Source organism: Cystoisospora suis (genome assembly GCF_002600585.1).
Source record: "Cystoisospora suis strain Wien I chromosome Unknown contig_4245, whole genome shotgun sequence".
Classification (NCBI taxonomy): domain Eukaryota; phylum Apicomplexa; class Conoidasida; order Eucoccidiorida; family Sarcocystidae; genus Cystoisospora; species Cystoisospora suis.
The window spans coordinates 1-18,053 of record NW_027157037.1 but is presented as its reverse complement, the minus strand read 5'-3'; the positions used below and the strand labels follow the sequence as shown (position 1 = coordinate 18,053).

Here is an 18,053-nt window from a genome sequence, read left to right as displayed (position 1 = left end):
ACTTCCGAATGAGCCGTCGAGCGCTGCAGGGAACAGCTTTCACTTCTTGAGTTGCGCTGCCGGTGAAAGCTTGTGTTGTACTGGGGGTTTTTCTTTGCTTTCCGGCGATGTCCAGGAGTCCTCTTATAATGCGTGACATGGGACCCCTTGTACGAGGAGTAGTTCNNNNGAACTACTCCTCGTACAAGGGGTGTCTTCGTTTTGTGTGCCTTTTCCTGATATTTGTTGGGACGTACACATTCCTGTCAACGGCCTCGGTCGCATAGCGTTTTCGTGATGTGGCGGCACTGGTGCAGTGGCCTTGCCTGTTGCGGTTCCCCAGACTCCTAAACACGACCCCGTGGTACCTGGCGCCGCTGGTCCAACAGTTTCCACTCACAGATCTGCGGATCTGTATTGGTGCTTTCACGCAGGTGCTTCGCCAGCAGCGGTGCTACTGCACTCCAAGAACTTTCTAACTACCGTTACGTCGCCTTCCTTCTTTCTTCTTCCCCTGGCTCCCGTCCCTCTTGCTCGGATCGAGGCCCACAGCTTGCACTTCCTTTTGCGCGTCGTCACGACCTGGGACGCAGCAATGCGCGCCTGTGCTCTCGCTTCCAGTTTAGTTTTCGTCCCCTTCTACGTTGGTGGACTGAGTTCGTATGTGGCAGATCAGGGAACGACACTGTCTTGTAAAGCGGTAGCTACTGCCGCCGCAGCCCAGGTGCCAGGCTTCCACTCTCCGAGGGACCAGTCAGCACAGGCGTCCAGACTGTCTACCTCGTTGGTGTCTCACAGTCCTGCAGGTCAAGCCGAGCAGCCTATTCCCGACAGGGGATGTTTTGCAGTTGCTGCAGGTGCTCACGACGGGGAACGGCAGCAGCCAGTGGCGGCGTGTGCGATTGGGGGGGGGTTTTCCGCTCTTTCGTCTTCCCTCCCTTCTGCTCAGTTGGCTGGCAAGTTTTTCGGTCCTGGAGAGGCCGACGCCCGCGGGCATGCTGCCCGAGCAATATTGTACGCGCCGAAGGCATGTTTCCTCAGTGCCGCTTCATGGACCACACTTTGGGCGTCAGGCTGGTATGTTTTCCTTGGTTGCCGGCCGGGGGTCATCGGTTGTGGCTCCTGTGCCAGCAGCGGTCATGCTCATCACATAGCGAAGGGGGACGAGAATGCATTCAGTGACTTCACCGGAGCCGCTCCATTCAGAGTTTCGCCGCAGGGAGGAGAGTTCACTGACGTGGGTGGTCTTTCGCAAAATACCGTGGCACGTCTTCTCAAGAGCAGAGAGAGGAGCGCAATCGACGGGTTGCTCGGGGCAGGATGTGGACCAGAGAGGTCTCGTAATGTGCGCGGTCTGTCCAACAGCCGCCCGGTGTTTTGGTGCGAGTGGCGCCGACAGCCGGCTAGCTCTCGTGCGGAGGCAGAAGAGTCCGTCCGTCTATTTCGTGCAGCGGCAGGCCAGCCGTGCTGTAATTTCAGGCCTGTCATTTGCCCTCTGACACTCTGGATATACAGGCATCCAACCGACAGTGTTCCCGTTGCCGTCTGTCATGCTCTAGCTCTGAGTGCGGAAATGCGCTGTCCGTGCTACCCGCCATCCGGCGTGTGCGGGGACACCGGAACTAGCGATACGATCCCAGCTGCGTACTGCAGCAGATCTACGGTTTCGCTTCTGTCGGTCGTTGTAACCGCTCCTGCCCCAGCTTTTTTCAGCCGTCTGGCGAGGCCCGCTCCGGTGGCTCGTGAACGCCGGCTTACTGCGAGAGTCAATTCACGACGGCAAAGGGGGTACAGAAACCCTCTTCCTTTGTCACAGGCAGGGCCCGAGTCCGTCCGCGGAGTTGCGTACAGCAACGACCAGAGCCTCTCAGCTCACATGGCATTTTCTGCTTTGTCAGCAGCAACGACGATGGTTGGAGACACTGAATTTGCTAGACGTTCCTCTTCTTGTGAACAGGGACTCGATGGCACACTTGAAGCAAACGCCTCTAGGGCACGACCGGAATCCCGCTTGCATACTCGTGGGACCTTACCTGCTGCCAGAGAACATGGTGGTCAGGAAAGAAGCAAGTCCAACAACGGATACCAGGCCCGACAGGGTTGTTGCGCTGACAGGTCAACCAGTTTGTGGACGTGGGTTTTTCAAGTACGGGCAAACCGAGAATGGCAACTGGTGACGACCCGGTGTTGCGCGCGTCGGTGCAGGGGATTCAGCATCGCGAGCAGTACGTGCACTGGCTGCTGCGCGCGCTCGCGTGCCCCGTCCTCGCCGTCTCGAATACCATCAGGACTGAGTGACAGCAGTGCGATTTCGTCGTTGTCTTCATTCGGACCGAAGCAGGCAGGTGTGACTTTTCAAGAGCAGAGACACCTTTCTCTTTGTTCTTGCAATCCTCACGGGGAGTCGCCCAAGAACCGTCTCTCCATCACCCAGGATTCCGTCGTTGCGCCGGAGTGCGTTCGCTCGTTCCCCCCTACAGTAAGACGCACTCCAGTGCGACACGCCGGGCGGGAGGCGATGCAAGACGCGCCCTCTGATGTCCGTGCTTACTGGAAGTGCAGATCGTGTTTACGTCGCCCCGGCAGCGGCGCCCTTCTGCAGCGGCGTAACACGGGGTTGTCCGGCATCGAGGCAAGAGAGGATGTTGCGTATGTCCCGGGTGAGCCGAATTTGCTACGGTCACTTACTCCACGTTTGTCGCAGTGCTCAACGCCCGCGCAAGGCCGGTCGGGAGCGTCGCTATCTTCGGTGAGCATCCCTACAGGGGCCGACTTGCAGCAAACTGGAAGAGCGCCTGCTGCTGTTCCTCCTGACGGGTCGGCGCCACCAAAGGCGCGGCTCTCCGGCGTGCAGGCTCACCTGTGTGGGGTGTCAATCAAATTGTTAGTTGACCGCCTGGCGGTGCAGCTGCTTCCTCCGTCCTCTCCGCTCTCAGCGGTTGTCAATCTTTACTCCCGGGATGACATGGTTCCCCGGGTATCACATCACTACAGCAAGTGCGTCACACCGCTTGGCCAGATGGTTCACGGCAGAGACCTCGACCGGGCCGAAGCCGCCCGACAGCTGTACGTGGGTCAGCTCTACGGAAAGCTGCAAAAACAACAGGAGAAGTGGCGGCAGCAGCAGTTACAGCGTGGAGCTCTGGTGCTGACTCTTGTTGGTGTTGCGGGGAGTGTAGTGATTTCTCCGCTTCTTGATCCCGTGTCCTGTGTGGATTTCGTTCTCAAAAACGCTATCCTTGAAAACTCGCATGTCATTCCGCAGAGCCGGCGGCGTGTCATGCTTCAGGGGTCCCTCCGGACTCCGCGAGGCAACGCCTCTAGCGGCAGCTTGGGAAGCCGGCAGCAGGCCAACTCCCGTGAAGGCGGAGGGGCGGTTTCAGGGCCCTACCAGAAATCGTATGATGTTTGGTCTGGAGAAGTTGCTGTTATAAGGGGTAAGTGAGTGCGGATGAACAAGTGGTGCTTGCTGCTAGAGGTCCGTTTGTGTGTCTGCCTGGGGCCTTCACCTCGTCGGCAGACTCTACTTATTGGGTGGCCAGACTTCCTTTGAGATGATTGCCATCCAGGTGGCGCGTTCTCTTCTTGCTTCCCAGGCTCGATGTCGTCGACGTTGAGAGAAAGTGTTGGTGACAGCGGCGTAATCGAGCAGCTCCGGAAACGACGGATGGAGAGCTACTTGATGTGGGCAAGTTTACAGGGCAACCACCTGCGCGTTGCACTTTCGAAGTTTGATGCCTTTCTGGTAATCCCATGATGTAGTCTTCGAAGAAGTTGTCAATCACACGGGCACGTGGTGGTTACATGGTCAACCAAGTGCCGCCACAGCTGACGGTCGAGTTCAGTTCAACCCACGCATATATGAGCCCGCCGCGACTGGGTTCTTTCAACGCATCAGTGCGAGCGGTTTTGGTTATTCTTTCTTCCTTTGCGGACACGTTTGTGCTTGCCAGGCTCCTCAAACTATTCAGGAGGTTTGTACTGCAGTTGCTCCTCTCGTGAGCACCGTGGCGGCCGCCTCTGCGTTTGGTAGGACTGTTTCCAAGGCCTTGACCGTAACGCTGGACGGCAGCGTTGCCAGCAGCAGCTTCAGAGCTGGGAAGGTGGGAGAGCGAACTGTTGCTGTCCCAACACCGGTTGGATCTGTGGAGACGCAAAGAAGCCCCGCTTCCTACGACGGTGAAGCCGCGGACAGCAACTGGACCGTGCACCTCACTTCGAAAGGAGTGGTCGTCAGCTTTCTTCAGTGCTACACAAGTGCGTCGTCTTTTTCTCGTCCTGGCTCGGCGCACTTCCTTGTTGACTGAAGTAGAATGGGTGCGGTGGAGAAACCACATTCGAGATCTTACTTGATGGCTAGAATAACTGACGACTGGTCCTCCACATATCGACTGTATTGGTGCGAAAGCGTGGAACGTTCACTCCGGCGACTCCAGTGCTTAGGAGAGGTCCGGTCCAGTGCTCTGTACGACATCGTGCAAGCTACAAACCTCTCCTGCGTGCCGCCGGGACAGATCTGCGTCGGAGGACCTAGAGTACCGGTGTGTTCCTCAGAAAAGGCTGCTGAGGTGTGGGTGGGACTGGACGCTATTCGGATGCCACCAGTTGCCCAGCATAGGAAGTTTGTGCGGTCGCGCGTTCGTCCAGATGAATGTCATTGATCACGTAAAGGCACCTCGGCAGTTTGTTTTTCTTCATGTCTTTTTTCCAGACAGTTGTCTTTCCGTCCTGGATCTGGGCGACTGTTCGTACATCAAAACGAGAAGTCATCGCTTTCACCTATCCTCTTTTAATGTTGCGAGCGGCGGACTAGGGCTTCCCATCTTCCTTGCTGGCGAGCAACCGAAGAACTCAGCAGCTGCGGAGCTGTTCACTGCTACTCAGTGGAGCTTTACCCGGACAAGAAGCCGCAAGGCTAAGCGACAGGAGGCATCCGACCCCCCAGACGCAGAGGCGCCTCCCCACCGAAGAACGGAGGATAATCTTGCCGATGTGGGTGGAGGCGGGCTGAAGCAGGGGCGGCGGAGGCATCTTTCGTATCGACGGGGAGAAACAAAGTCAAATCTCTCCTGCTTGGATCCTGTTAACCAGCATGTACTTGGCGTGGGTTCTGCCTGCCCTTCTACATCTGGTTTATGTCCCAGATCGCCACCTGAAGCGAGAGCCGGCTCGTCTGCGAATCGGCCTGCTCCATGGCTCGAAGTCGCTTATAGCCCACTGGCACATCGGACAGCCGTCGTACAGGAAAGACTAAGCCAGCACGGTTATCTAGCATCGTCGTGCTCCTCCATGTCACTTTGCATTCGGGACAGCTGTTGCCTCGTGCGCATTCCGGAGTTCCTCTTGTTATTTCAGTTTCTGGGGGACTGCCGCACTGCATGCCAGGAAGTTCTGGACCGCCTCCGCCGACTGAGCCGCCATCAGCATGCGCAGCTGCAGCAACTCCAACAAGAGCGGCTGCAGAAGCTCCGGCAAATCAAGCACTTTGAGCAGCAGCAGCGGCGAGCTTGGGCCCAGCGAGAGGTAGTGCGTCAACAAACAGTGGCGCGGTCTGCCCACGGTGTGGAACGCACAGGCCTGCCGGCAGCTGAAGGAAAATTGACGGGGGATCCGTGCTCTGGAGTGGTGTCGGGAAAGCAGGGCTTGACGGGGAGTGCTGGCGGCAGAAGCGCACAGCATCAGAGGCAGTTTTCAACGAGTCACGGGTGGACCCGCAACGCCGGTTCTGAAGATACCAGTAGAACTGGATTGACCTTGTTGCCGCCGTTTTTGCTGCTCCGCGTTCGCGTCTCTTTTCCTACGTTCCTGCTGGCTGGCGAAACAATGGAAGAGCCGCCCTCTGTTGTTGTTTCTTGCGGACTTCTTCAGGTGCGTCCGATAAACGTTTTGTGAGGCTGGCGGTTGAGCTCTGTTTTGTATGCTGTTGCGGCTCCGCCGTCGTGTGCTGAACTACGTGTCGTGGACAGTGCGGGCGAGAGCATCCGGGAAGCGCCACGACCCTGCGTGTATTCCAGTGTGTCCTCAGATAATCGTCATGCGACCCCCGTGTGTTGTCAGATAGTCTCCACGTAATAGGTCTTGTTACTGCTTAGTGGCTGTGAGCATGCACACTTTGGTTTCGATCGTACAGGTGTCAACGCAACTGCATGCTCAAGCTACGTTGCCTCCAGCTCCCTTTGATCTTCGTCCCGTTGTGGCTGACGTCTCTGGAAAGGTGCTGAAGTCAAACGCTGCCAAGTCGATGCAGTCTTCCACAGCCCTTGCAGAGGTGCCTTCCCCAAAGCGAGTAGGAATTCTTGCATCTCACGGGAAGAGCTCAGCCTTAGTCAATTGCAAAGAGGAACCAACTTCTGGCAAAGCAGTTCCCTCTGGAACAGGAGGAAGCGAACAGAGCGCTGTTCCCGCAGGGAATGCTGTCCCAGCATCTGTGACAGTTAGAGGTGCAGACGCATCGCAGCGGAGGTGCTCCACAGAAGTCCAACAGCAGGACATAAGTGCTCCGGCGTTTGAGGAGTGGAATCTCCCTGTCTCAAGCAGTTTTTCCGTCCCCGCTTGTGAATTTCGAGTATCTTATGAGAAAGCACAGATTTTCCTGTACGGCCATCAGACACTGGATAACGCAGTCACCACTGCAGGTCAGAGTTTCTCTGGGCTTTTGTGGGAAAATGATTGCTTGGAAAAGGTTTCTATCAGCGACTGCTTCACCCTGAATGCATCTGTTTGGAAGACTCTGCTTCCCAGTCAATCTGCCCCTGTAATTGCTCCGGCCGCTAAGAGCTCACGTACGCGTCCCGGACAGAGCATCGCGGTCGCAGCCCCAACTCGTGAGACGGGCTTGTTCGAAGATCGGATAAACCAAGTCAGCAATAGAGACGGCGGGGGCGTTCGTTCCTTGGTTGTTAGCAACGGATCGGAGTATGCGGGGACAAAGTCAGGGCGGTGTCCGGCCTCTGTAAACACCACAGATAACGTCAAACGATCGGAGCTGATCTTTCGTTCGCAGAAGTGCGACTCTTGCATTTGCGTGGAGTGTTCGTACATTCACTTACGCGTTGCTCCACAGCTGGTTGCCGCGTTCCATGCGAACGCGCAGATGAACGTCGGTTGTACCCCTCAGCTCCCCTTGCTTCAAGCAGTAGTCACAGGGGATGACAGTGAGCCTGAGGGAGCGGGAGTCGAAGGAGACGCTTTTGCCGGTCTTGGGGGGAGCCGATTTATGAGCAGTAGAAGAGGATCGTGGAGCAGTCACTTCTTTTTCGGAGGAAATTCAGACGCGAAGGCTATAAGCCATGGTGATTCCGGGAGGGCAGGGGTGTTGCCTGGCGGTTCAGAAATCACCGCAGAGAATTCTATTCTCATTGGTGGTTTGCCAGGTAGCGTAGGTGGACTCACTTTCGATGACGGCCTTTCTTCTGGTCTAGGCAGGAAAGTCGAGGGCGGTACGGGCGCGGCCAAGAGCTCTGAAGGAGAGTCTTTTGAGCAGCTGCGTAGTGTATGGAGTTCTGCGGATGGAGCGAGCAGTCAAGCCAGTGACGACGATGGGGAATCCGACATGGACTCAACTCACGAGCGACAAACGAGCGAGCGCGGCAAGGAAGATGATGAGGTCGAAGGGGCCAGTGAAGGCGGCGAAAGCGTAGGCATGCAGGCTGGTGATTTGTACCCCGACGGACGAAGCGAGGAAGGACCAGATATTAGTGCTGAGGAGCGACTTTTGGCTATTCTGAATGAGGCTTCGAGGCGGCGACGACAGGAAAAATGCATCGAAAACAACCAGGAAAATCAACTCCGAAAAGTAAACACTCTTACACAGCAGCGTGAACGCAGTACACTCCAGCCATGAGAAGCACTAGATTCGCCGGGCTCAGCTTTTCACAGTGAGCTCTTTTCTGTTGTTTGTATACTTGCTCTGCTAGGTCACGCTCCTTTGATACTCTGCTGTGGCAAGGGGGGCACCAAGAGGACTGCTTAGTGTCCACTGGCAACTCAACAAAGTCACCCGACAATGTTCGAAAGAACTAAGTTCCGGGGGTCAGACGGACGCTTCAGCCCCTCTGTAGCAATGGCACGCGACGCTTTTGAGTTGGCAGATAGTTCAGGCTGGTATCTGCAGTTCGCAAGTTCATACGAAGACGCCCTTTGCCGTGTTGGAGACGAATGAAGCGCTAAGCAGAGTGCGACTCCGGCGTGCTCGGCCGGCCACTGGGTTAACATTTGTTCCTGTCCTTTTCTTCAGCATCTGGCGTTGAGTTGGCACTTACCGGCTCGGCGACTCTCATTGCTTTTGACTGTGAAGCTGGAGGGTATCACGGTCTCCGTGTGTGATGCGCAAGCAAAAGTGATTCTACTCCGTGTGAACGCGAGGAACATTCGAGCTTGGGATGTCGGCACCCTGGTAGGCGGGCCTTGGGTTGCTTCGCGGTCTCCACGACTGCAGTTTCTCTCCTCATTATGAATGAACCATGCTTTTTGGACCGTGTCCCTATCAGAGGGGACAACTGCGGGTTCTCTTAACTCGAGAAGCCTGCGACCGCAAGTGGGCAGCGGGACGACATTGCTTCGAGAGCTAAACGCGCCGTGTACAGCTTCGATCTTCCTTGGTGCCCACTAAGGCTTTTGCTCTGCGCTTTTGTATACTCGTACGTAACAGGCGGCCCATCGTTTTTTTCCGCAGCGGAGCTCTGGTCGGAATCGCGGCGGGAAAAGACCGTGGACTGCGGACCGACACTCGATCCAAACGCGTGTGCTGTGGCGTGGAGCTTCGTAATGGAGCAAGTGTTCAGGCTTCGCTCGTTCCATGTTTTATATGCGGCTTGCTTGCAGAATACCCGCGTCCTGACTGTGGAGTCTGTCTCCATCACTGAATCCATCAGCAGCAGCGACAGAACTCCGTCCTACGTCCTCTCGTTTTCCAATGAACCCTCGGCCTACAGAGGCGCTCTAACGAGCGCCGGTCCGAACCCCGATCTGGACGGCCAGACCCAGTCCCACGGGTCTCTCACGAGGCCGAAGGAAACTCAGCTGGTACTGGCAGAAGAGAGTTCAGCACTCTGGGAGCCACTGAAGAGTAGGTCGCCGCGTTCTTCGGAAATCTGTCTCTGCCGTTTTCCTGTGGTGTTGGTGCCGTCGCTCGCGTTGCCAATTGTCAACAAATGTCACCGAATGCGGCTTGAGAGTACAGCAAGAAGCAACTTAGTTGAGCATTCTGTACTGGAAACCAAGTCCTGTTTTGCGAAGACTCATGTTTCAAATGGAAATGAGCAGGAATGCGCACGCACTCCAGCTACCGGAGAATTACGTCACGTGGAGTTTACCGGGTGGTACACTCCGGACGAGTCGCAAGAAGACTTGCCAACAACTGTAGCGTCTTTGCTGCCCACTGCCGCGTATGTGCTTGTGGGAAATCCCTCTATCGTGGTGGCTCCGATGCTTCTCAGTGCTCTTCACTTCTGCTTGACATTCCCAGTGCACGCGGTCACTACCGCCCGGCTGCACGGAAGAAAACCGGGAAGTCCGACTTATTCTTTACCCGTTACTCCTTCATTGTTTCCGTCGGCGGACGTATCTTCGTCCCCGAAACGCCTTCGCCGGGAAGGCGCAGGACCAAGAGGACTTCCGCGTGCTTCTTTCCTTCGAGCTTCAAGACTGGGCCCACGCCACGCCGAAGGGACGCTGGAAGTCGCATCGCCGGTGGACCATCTGGCGCGCCAGCGAACTTGCTCTGGGGAGTCCATCATGCTCACCCTTGAGCGAAACCGCCTGTCGACAGTAGGCAGTCTACCTATGACGAGTAGCCTGGGCGCTTCAACCACTCGGCGGGGAGAGAGGACATTCTCTGAGAGCGAGACGCTCGGGAACTCCGGAACCGCCGTGACACAGTCCGTGATACGCGATTCTGACGTGAAGGCGCCGGAGGCTGACTCCAGCCACGAATATGGTCGAAGAGGCAGTACGGCCAGTTACCGGCATCCTGGAGGAGTTGCAGGGCCTGCTCTCGGGAATGGAAGCTGGCCTTCGGTCACGACAACAGATCAGGGGAGTGCGGAACTGGAGGCTATATCGGGCTTACCCGCAGATCTAGAACGTTCTCGGCTCCCCGGCGTTCGCTTCCGACACAGTTTTCTGAAGTCAGCTGGAGGCTCGAGTGGAGTAGGTCACCATTACTTTCCGTGTTATTTGCTCCACGCAGTCCGCCGTCTCGTCTCCATCCGGTTACATGTATACTGACATGGGGGCAGCAAGTAAAGGTACTGCAGTGGCCGGCGAAGAATGTGGTCGAGTGGAGGTTTGCGTAACCGCGCACTTCCTCCGTTTAGCCCTGGTATATTCGCCGGTCAAACCAAACTTCCCTATGAAGTGCTGAGAGTTCTTTAACGGAAGTACCAGACTGGGAGGTGACTGCCTCTCTCCCAGCGAGCCGAGCAGTGCCACAGGAACACGTAGTGTGAGACCGCTGGTTAAATTTTCTCTCGTGCCTTGTCCGTGCAGAGGACTTCGGCTTACCGGCGGCCATCGCAGGGAATCGCACCGGGGTTACCGGTCCTGCAGCAACCGGCGGATCCCTTTCACTCTTTTCTAGTGCCGACATCCTTCAACGCCTCTACCCCACCTAGAAGGAGATCGAGTCCACAGGCTCCGACGTTTTCTGGGGTCTCGCCGAAAGTGAAGTCTCCACCCTGGAACCGCGGTGACGACCAGGGCCACTGGAGTCGTCAACCTGTTGCCGGGTTTCAAGAAGGGGAAGATAACCTGTTCTTTGGAGGGGCGGCTCAACGGGGCTCCGGTGTCTCGCTGTCTCCTGTCTGGTACCGGGATGGTCGCGCATCCGCTTCATCAACGCCGACCTCCACTCGTCGACAGGCAGTGCCTGATCCAGTCCTGCCGATGCGGCCGAGTGGCCTGGCTTCACCGCAACACTTCTCAGGCACAACAAACGTTAGACATGGCTCTCCTCTGACTGAAATCCGCACCCCCATCAATGGTGCTGCTGCAGCTCCCCGCGGGGTCGGTGTGTCGAACAACCTTCGCGGGAACTTGATCTCCGGTCACGAGGACAACGGCGATTTTCCTCTAAGCCCACACCTGAACAGGCGCGAACAGCTGTTGTCGAGGCGTCCTGTGGCCTCTGCCGTGCATCGTCTTCCAACTGAAAAGTCCTGTGCGGGTGGAGGGGAAGAAGGCCGCACTATCGGCCGGGCACGGAGTAGTAGCAGCACGTCTTACGACGCAGCACTCTTCCTTCACCCTTGTCTCGCTGCCGTTCAACAACTCAATATCCTCGCATCTTGGATGGCCGGAGAGTTTCGTCGGCAGCAGTTACAGGAGCTAGAGTCTGCCGCAACCCGGGCTGCACGAGCAGCACGTGTAAAGAGAAAACATCGAGGTTCCAAGGGGAGAGGGGGAGATAAGAAGTCAGAACGGCCGAGAGGTGCTCCGCCTACATACGGCTTTGAAGACGGGGCACGGAGACAATTTAGCGTCACAGAGCGGTTACTGAAGGCGGAGAGCAGCCACGAGCGTAGAGGCGAGGGTGGTCCTGCACGGGTGATTGGCGATGCCTCGCCGGGTGTAGCTGAGCCCGGAGTAACTGAAGTCACAGAGAGGGAAACCAGGCAGGCCTCGGCACGTGTCGGTGATTCGGCTCTGGTAACTCAGGACGGTGTTGACGATCTTTGTTTCTTAGGCCAGTCGGGGAACACGCCTCAAGTAAATGCGACTCGGTGGCTGACAGCTCAAGAGCAGCATCCGGCAGAGACACGTCGGAGCGTGTCCTCAGCCCAGCTCCGGCAGCATGCATATTTGCTACAGCTGTTCCAACTTCTCCGCATCGCCTTTCCCAAAGGAGGAACAGCCAGCGCTGATGGAGCGGGGAGTGTCAATCAGTGCGTAAAGGTGACAGCGTCTGCTGAGTACGTGCACTTCTCAGTAGACGAGTTGCGTCTAGAACTGGCGGCAACACCAGCGTCTTTCGTTCTTTTGACTTCAATTGGGGCTACCAGAACGTCTCAAGTGTTACATTTTAGCTTGTCGGTGGGAGACCGACACCAGGCACTCAGGCAGACCCGTCGGCTGACCCACAGCGTTGCCGACGTGAATGAGTCTATTATCAGCAGAGAACTCGGAGAGAGACTGGGCGCGCAAGTGGAGAAAGGCCTAAACGGTCCAAGAACGGCCGCGTCTGAGGCAACAGGGGGCTCAAGCAGCTCGGTTCTGCAGCCGCAGGTTCGGTCTGACTTCGCTAAAGCGCGTACGGACTCCAGTACGTCGAGGGCGTCTGCCGGCTGTCACACTAAAAAGAAAACCTCTGGCTCGCGGAGTGTACCGTCCAGACTACCTGAGCGCCTGCGTAGCAGACGTGCTTCCCGAGGTTCTCTGCGACCGCTAGACCCGCTTTATCCTGGCGCGACGCCCCGCGACCGGGGAGAGGACTACCTCGGGAGTGATGCTGAACCAGCAGCTACCAAGCACGAGCTCAGTGAAGAACTAGTGCGAAGTATTCACGAGAGCGGGGCTGACGCGGGCCTTTCACAGACAGATAAAGGGCGATCAAGAGTACTGTCGGGATATGATTTCTCGTCAGGTCTTGTCGACAAGCGTCAGCTCGAGAACTGTCTTGGTGGGAGGGAACCTGTTGAAGCAGATCACAGCGGCACAAACGGTCTTGGTGATCATGGACGGCCGAGAGCTTTCTGGGATCCGTTCCAGATTCGTGGTTCAGCGGCGATGGAGGGAGAGACCGATACAAGTGGCCGCCGCCGTAGGTCGCATGATGCAGAGGAAGCCAGCGCGACTGATGATGAGAACCCATTTGATCACCACAAACAAGGGCAAAGCCCCACGGGCGGCGTTGTTGAAATGCGAGCAACGGTAAGGGAGATGTGTAAATGTCTTCTTCTCTTGTCTGCGCCGGCTGCCGCGTTGCCGTCGTCGCATGTCACAACCTTTGCTTCCCCGTGTATCGCGGCCATGTCTTTGCAAAGCACATCAAGTGCCGGGTAATTCGATTAGCAGTCCTTTCGTTTCATGTGTGGGGCGTGTGTGGTTGTGACCAGGTTTACTGCGCCGACTCCATCACGTGCACCCTTAACAACTGCACTGTTACAGTGCACAAAGACGCGTCCGCGTTTCTGAGTAGAGGAGGGGCGTGTCGGCTGGCACCGCAGCGGTCCTCCGTCTCATCGTCCATCCCTACTGACCAGGACGCTCCAACATCATTCCGCATTCGTGAGGAAGCGGGGCGCCTACCCGGGAAGCGTACATCCCTTCCTTTCTCACACAGTATTTTGCCTCCGGCAACAGCTTCTCTTAATTACTCTTTCTCTTCTCCTCCCTTCTCGTTTCTTTCCAACTGCGTTCGGAACTATCGTCGTGCGGTCGCAGACAGAACGCTGTGTGGCCGTGAAGAACCTGAGCTGGCCGACCGGCGTGGCGGACGGTTTGCGTTCAGATATGTTGGGAAGTCCGTGTACCAGCTAAAGCGCGCCAGTGCCCCTTCGGAGTGCGACAACCCGGTCCGTCCAACCCTGGGCTCCCATTTCTCGGAGCAACTGCACACCAGTCACTCTGCCTGTAGCAGCGAGTGCCGGCCGTCCTACGTGGATTCATCTTCGTCATTCTTGGTGCTCCCAGCTGAGCTAGCTTTGACGCCGAGTATCCTCAGTGCGACGGCTGCTCCTCTGTTCTTCCCTGAGGACGTCGGTTCTTCTTCCCTCCATCACCCCCCGAAATCAGACGGCACTCCGTCCTACGCTGGGAAAAACCGAGCAACGGAAGGCTACATCCCAGACTCTGAATGGACCTTTTCAGAAAGCGTCAGGCTTTCATCACCTTTGTCGCCACCACTCCACACGGTGGTGATTTCGCTCTCGCCCGTCGATCTAAGCATCCGGACCTGGGACATCCAGCACCTCCGGGAAGCTGTTTCTTTGATGCTCACTGATAAGAAGACACACCGGATGCTCGTGGTCGCGGCCATGGAGCAGGGCGAGCAAACTAGTCAGCCTGAGGAGCTAACGGCAACTACTGCTGATCCGTCACGCATCTCTCGCGGCGCTGCATCCTTCAGTATTGACTCCTCTGCAATCGGCCTGTCACACCACTCTCAATCGGGGACTCAGAATCGCGATGCTGTTAGGCATCCATCCCGGATGGTTTTAAGCAAAATGCCACTGACTCTACAGGGTACTTGCCTTAACCAGCATCCAAATTCCGTAGACATTCCTTTGGTCGACAACAGATTCCGGGCCTGCGATGAGGAAACAGAAAAGGCGCTGACGATGAACATTGTCCCCCCCGACAGCGGGGGCCGGGGTGCAGCAGGGGGGGCTCCAATGATCGGGCAGACGTGGTGGTGTATAGGAGAAGATGACGGCTGTCTTCGTTGGGCGCAACAGCCCAGAGACGATGGTATTTATCGCGATAAGCGGTCCAAGGCAGTGTTGGAAGGCCTTGTTTCTCCACAGGGGTACCCTAATATTATGGCCTGGGACGGAATATGGACGGCAGGCATCGGCGACAGGCCGAACGATGACCTGATCAGTAACTCCGCTAAAGTGGTACGCACTTCCCGCAGCGTCAGCTAGGTGGGGGGTGGGGGTTTAGTAGAATCCGCTCCTGTTAGGCAGTGCGGGTGACGAGCCAAGGCGGGCGAAAAAATTCGTTGATTAGTAGCAGCAGGTCCCGTACAGGTCTTGTTAGCATGCGCCTGCGAGTCAGCCGCGGACACGTGCTTGGTGAAGTCAGATTACACGTAGAGAACGGGCTTGACATCTTTCGTACTGATTTCTTTTCTAGACCTGTAAAAGGCCTACAGTAAGCGCGTTTCCTGTGACGACGACCGACTGGTGCTGCGCCTGTTGGCCTCAGCTTGTTAGCAGCAATCCTTACACGGGAGGCGCGGGCCTCCGGTAAGACGTGGTAGGAGCATTCTGTTTTAGTTCTCTTTTCCGGCTGCGCATATCAGCCGCTGTGGAATGTCCATCATAGCGTCGAACTTGCGCTTCTTCTCCGTGGGAACGCCATGTCCGATGGGGCCGTAGCGACCACTTTTAGAGAGGTGAGAAACGGTGTTCCCCGGTTTGTAGCGTCACACCGGGGTGGATTTGTGTCCAGAGCTGTGTTTTACGACAGGGACAAAACAGTTTGCAAGTGTTGCCACGTTGTAAATAGCTTCCGCGGTCTTAACCTGGTTTTCTCATCTTGTGTGCAGAAGCCAGCAGAAGCCGACCCAGGTCCTACACCTACAAGCATGTTAGAGTCGTTTCTTCTGGATTTTCTTGACCTGTCAGTCGCTCCGAGTCAGCTGTTGCTCAGCCTTCCTCGTTTTTCGTGTGTTTTTCTCAACGACGTGTTTGAGGAGGAGGTTCCCTCAGCATTCATGACGGACTCTGCAGTCACTAGGAATCTCCCACTGAGATCCAGGCACCACCCGGCCCTGGCCGAGGAAGGGGCTTCCGACCCTGTCACACCGGAAGCTTCGCGCATGCCTCCCTCGCTCTGTGGCTATAGGGGATCGCGAAGCCGGGAGGTTTCAGAGCCACCGGGGAAGATCAGTGGTTGCAACGCCGGTAGTGCTAGATGGCCGAGTTCCTTCGCGCCTGGGAATAACATTGATAGGGGCGGTGGTACCCGTCCCCTACTGCGTGTGACCATAAAGGGAATCAGAGCTGCTGGTACCAATGCCGCGATAGTCTCGTCACGGGACCGCGGGATCCTTCTCAGTTTAGGTGAAAATAGCCCTCCTGGTACAGATCTCGCTGTTGAACCAAGCCGACGTGACAGCTACTCAACCCAAGAAGCAAAGAAGGCCATCAGCCGCGTCGACCCATCCAAGGACGTCGAACACCATAATGCCCAACCTCTCATGGTGGCCCTACAGCGCCGGCTGGCTCAGAAACAGCTGGACTCTGCAGGGAAAGAAGCGACGGCCAATACAGCCCAGACTAGTGTCTTTTCTGAGGAACTCCTCGTCCACGGAGAAGCAACGATCAAAGTCGAGTAAGTCTTTTTCTCTAGACACTCCGCTTGGCGCGCGTGACGTCCGAACTGCGTAGGAACTCTACCGGGCACGCGAACCCCAGTCATCGGTGGAATCAGCAGGATACTGTGTGCGGGCTTAGTTGCATAGAAAAGATATCTCGAAGTGACAGAAGCGCACACGGCCAGCTCGAAGCGGTTCAGCTTGTGGATGATAACATGGTGCAGATACGCATGGCTAACTGCTACTGACGGCAGCGCGGACGCCTGCCGTATCCTAGCTGCTGCAGGAGACAGGGTCCGTCTCAGTTCTGGGGTTTGTCTTGCTTCAGGGCTTACGTGATGGCGGACCGGATATCAGCTCGAGCCAGAAGGCGTCAGACTAGGAGTGACGGCACGCCCCGTGACGCCCCTTCATTCTCAAGTTACCGAGGTGGCGCGCCAGAAAGACGGACCGCGGGGACTGGTGCGAGTGATCCGGGTCGGCTCGGTTATAAGTCTTCATCTGCGTCGAATGTGGATGCTCTGACAAGCGGAAAGAGTAGTGCGGGGAAGAACTCAGCCACTTTTTCTTCAGAGAAGCATATTTCCTTGCCAATCAAGAGTGACGGCGCAAAGATTAGCGGTAGGCATGGGGAAAGCTCAGAAAGCCGAGACGCAGGTAGATTACAACACACAGGTGCAAACCGGCGTTCATGCGCTGACAACGAATTTTCTCGGGAGACTGACACGTCATCGACAGCTACCTTGGCCAAGGTGGAGGGGCAAGCTGCACGTAATTGTATAGCTTTATCACTGAACTCAGCCGCTGAGCTGCACGAGCGATCAACTGTCGTGCGGGCGGCGAGTGCTGAAAAGACAGCACTCCCGAGAATGTGCCGGCGCTCTGACTCGTCAGCACAGATCTTTTCTGCAGAAGACAGTCCGCAGCAGAGTGATGCCTTGCGCTTCTCTGGTTGTGGAAGCCGCACAGACAAAAGGGAAGGAAGAGCCCAAGTTAATGGAAGAGTGAGCAATGAGCAGAATGAAGTGGAGGTTTGGGAGCCTCTCATTGATACAGTCAATGCGTCGGTCCACGCATCATTGTCCGATAGCTGCGCAAACGTGGTTTTTAATTTACGTTCTGAGAAGGAGCACGGGTCGTCAGTGGGCTTTCGGACAGGATCAACTGCGCGTCAGACTGCGTCTTCAAGGAATGCCACCAGCAGCCCCAGCAGGCGAGGTGTGCTAGCTCGCCGCACTCAGCATGTCCGGAGAGGCCATACTGCAGAGAAGACGTCAGGTAGCTCGTACACAAACGAGGTGAGCTGCAGTCGAATAACGGAAAGGTCTGCGCGGTTAGTGAGTGAACCTAAGAATGGTGCCGTCCGGCTCTCACTGGCTTCGTGGCACGTTAGTGCCTTTATGGAGCTCCTCTCTCACCTCCGCGTGGAGTGGGCGAAGGCGGCAGAACGGAGCAGTCTGGAGAACACGGCTTTTTGGGCGTACGCGGCTGCCGAATGGCTGCTTCCTCCACGTAGATCTTTGGGCCCCCGCAGGTACGCCGGCGAAAACAGGCCACGGACCTACGGGAGACCCAGTCAGCATTTCGAGAGCGATGACGTCAGCAGTGGATCCGCTTCCTTCGATGCCCATCCGAAGGAGGCCTTCGGACTCCCACTGTCATCGCAGGGTCGAAGACGTTCATGGGATGGGACCAGTCAGCGCGCGCTCACCGGTTCCCGGGGGGCCGCAGCGGAGACACGAGTGTCATTTCCCCAAGCACCAGCACAACAACACTCCAAGGAGTGCAATGGAACAGTTGTCAACGCGCCATCCCGGTATTCGATAGACCCAGACGTAGCCTCTTTAACGTCTTCACCCGACGGACTTCTTCGGGAACGCTCTACGCATGGCCGCTTACGTGAAGTCGCTGGTGCGAAAGGCCCCTCAGCATCCAACGGAGTGAGTTGGGATCCCGTCCAACAACCGTCGCGCTTTCCGCTCTTGTCGGGTTCGCGTGTGAGGGACACTGCAGTCGTTCCCGTATTTGTGACCGATGCATCTGTTATAACACCGAAAAGAGAGGAACTCGCAGAGGCCGCCATCGCAAAACCGCG

The 18,053-nt window shown here is 56.6% G+C and overlaps 1 protein-coding gene across 1 annotated transcript in view; it reads left to right on the top strand.

The window, feature by feature from the left end:
- The window catches only part of CSUI_007874 (amine-terminal region of a tm vesicle-mediated sorter), a gene marked incomplete at its 3' end in the record, with an annotated part of 28,811 nt that extends 10,760 nt beyond the window's left edge, over positions 1–18,051 (top strand). Inside the window, exons 9-19 of the mRNA XM_068068017.1 lie at positions 323–3,416; positions 3,576–3,724; positions 3,933–4,236; positions 4,691–5,847; positions 6,110–7,774; positions 8,803–10,128; positions 10,468–12,846; positions 13,032–14,534; positions 14,942–15,034; positions 15,188–15,975; positions 16,287–18,051. Of these exons, the coding sequence (XP_067920005.1) occupies positions 323–3,416; positions 3,576–3,724; positions 3,933–4,236; positions 4,691–5,847; positions 6,110–7,774; positions 8,803–10,128; positions 10,468–12,846; positions 13,032–14,534; positions 14,942–15,034; positions 15,188–15,975; positions 16,287–18,051 (14,223 nt within the window). The remainder of the gene's footprint in view (positions 1–322; positions 3,417–3,575; positions 3,725–3,932; positions 4,237–4,690; positions 5,848–6,109; positions 7,775–8,802; positions 10,129–10,467; positions 12,847–13,031; positions 14,535–14,941; positions 15,035–15,187; positions 15,976–16,286) is intronic.
- Positions 18,052–18,053: the final 2 nt, after the last annotated feature.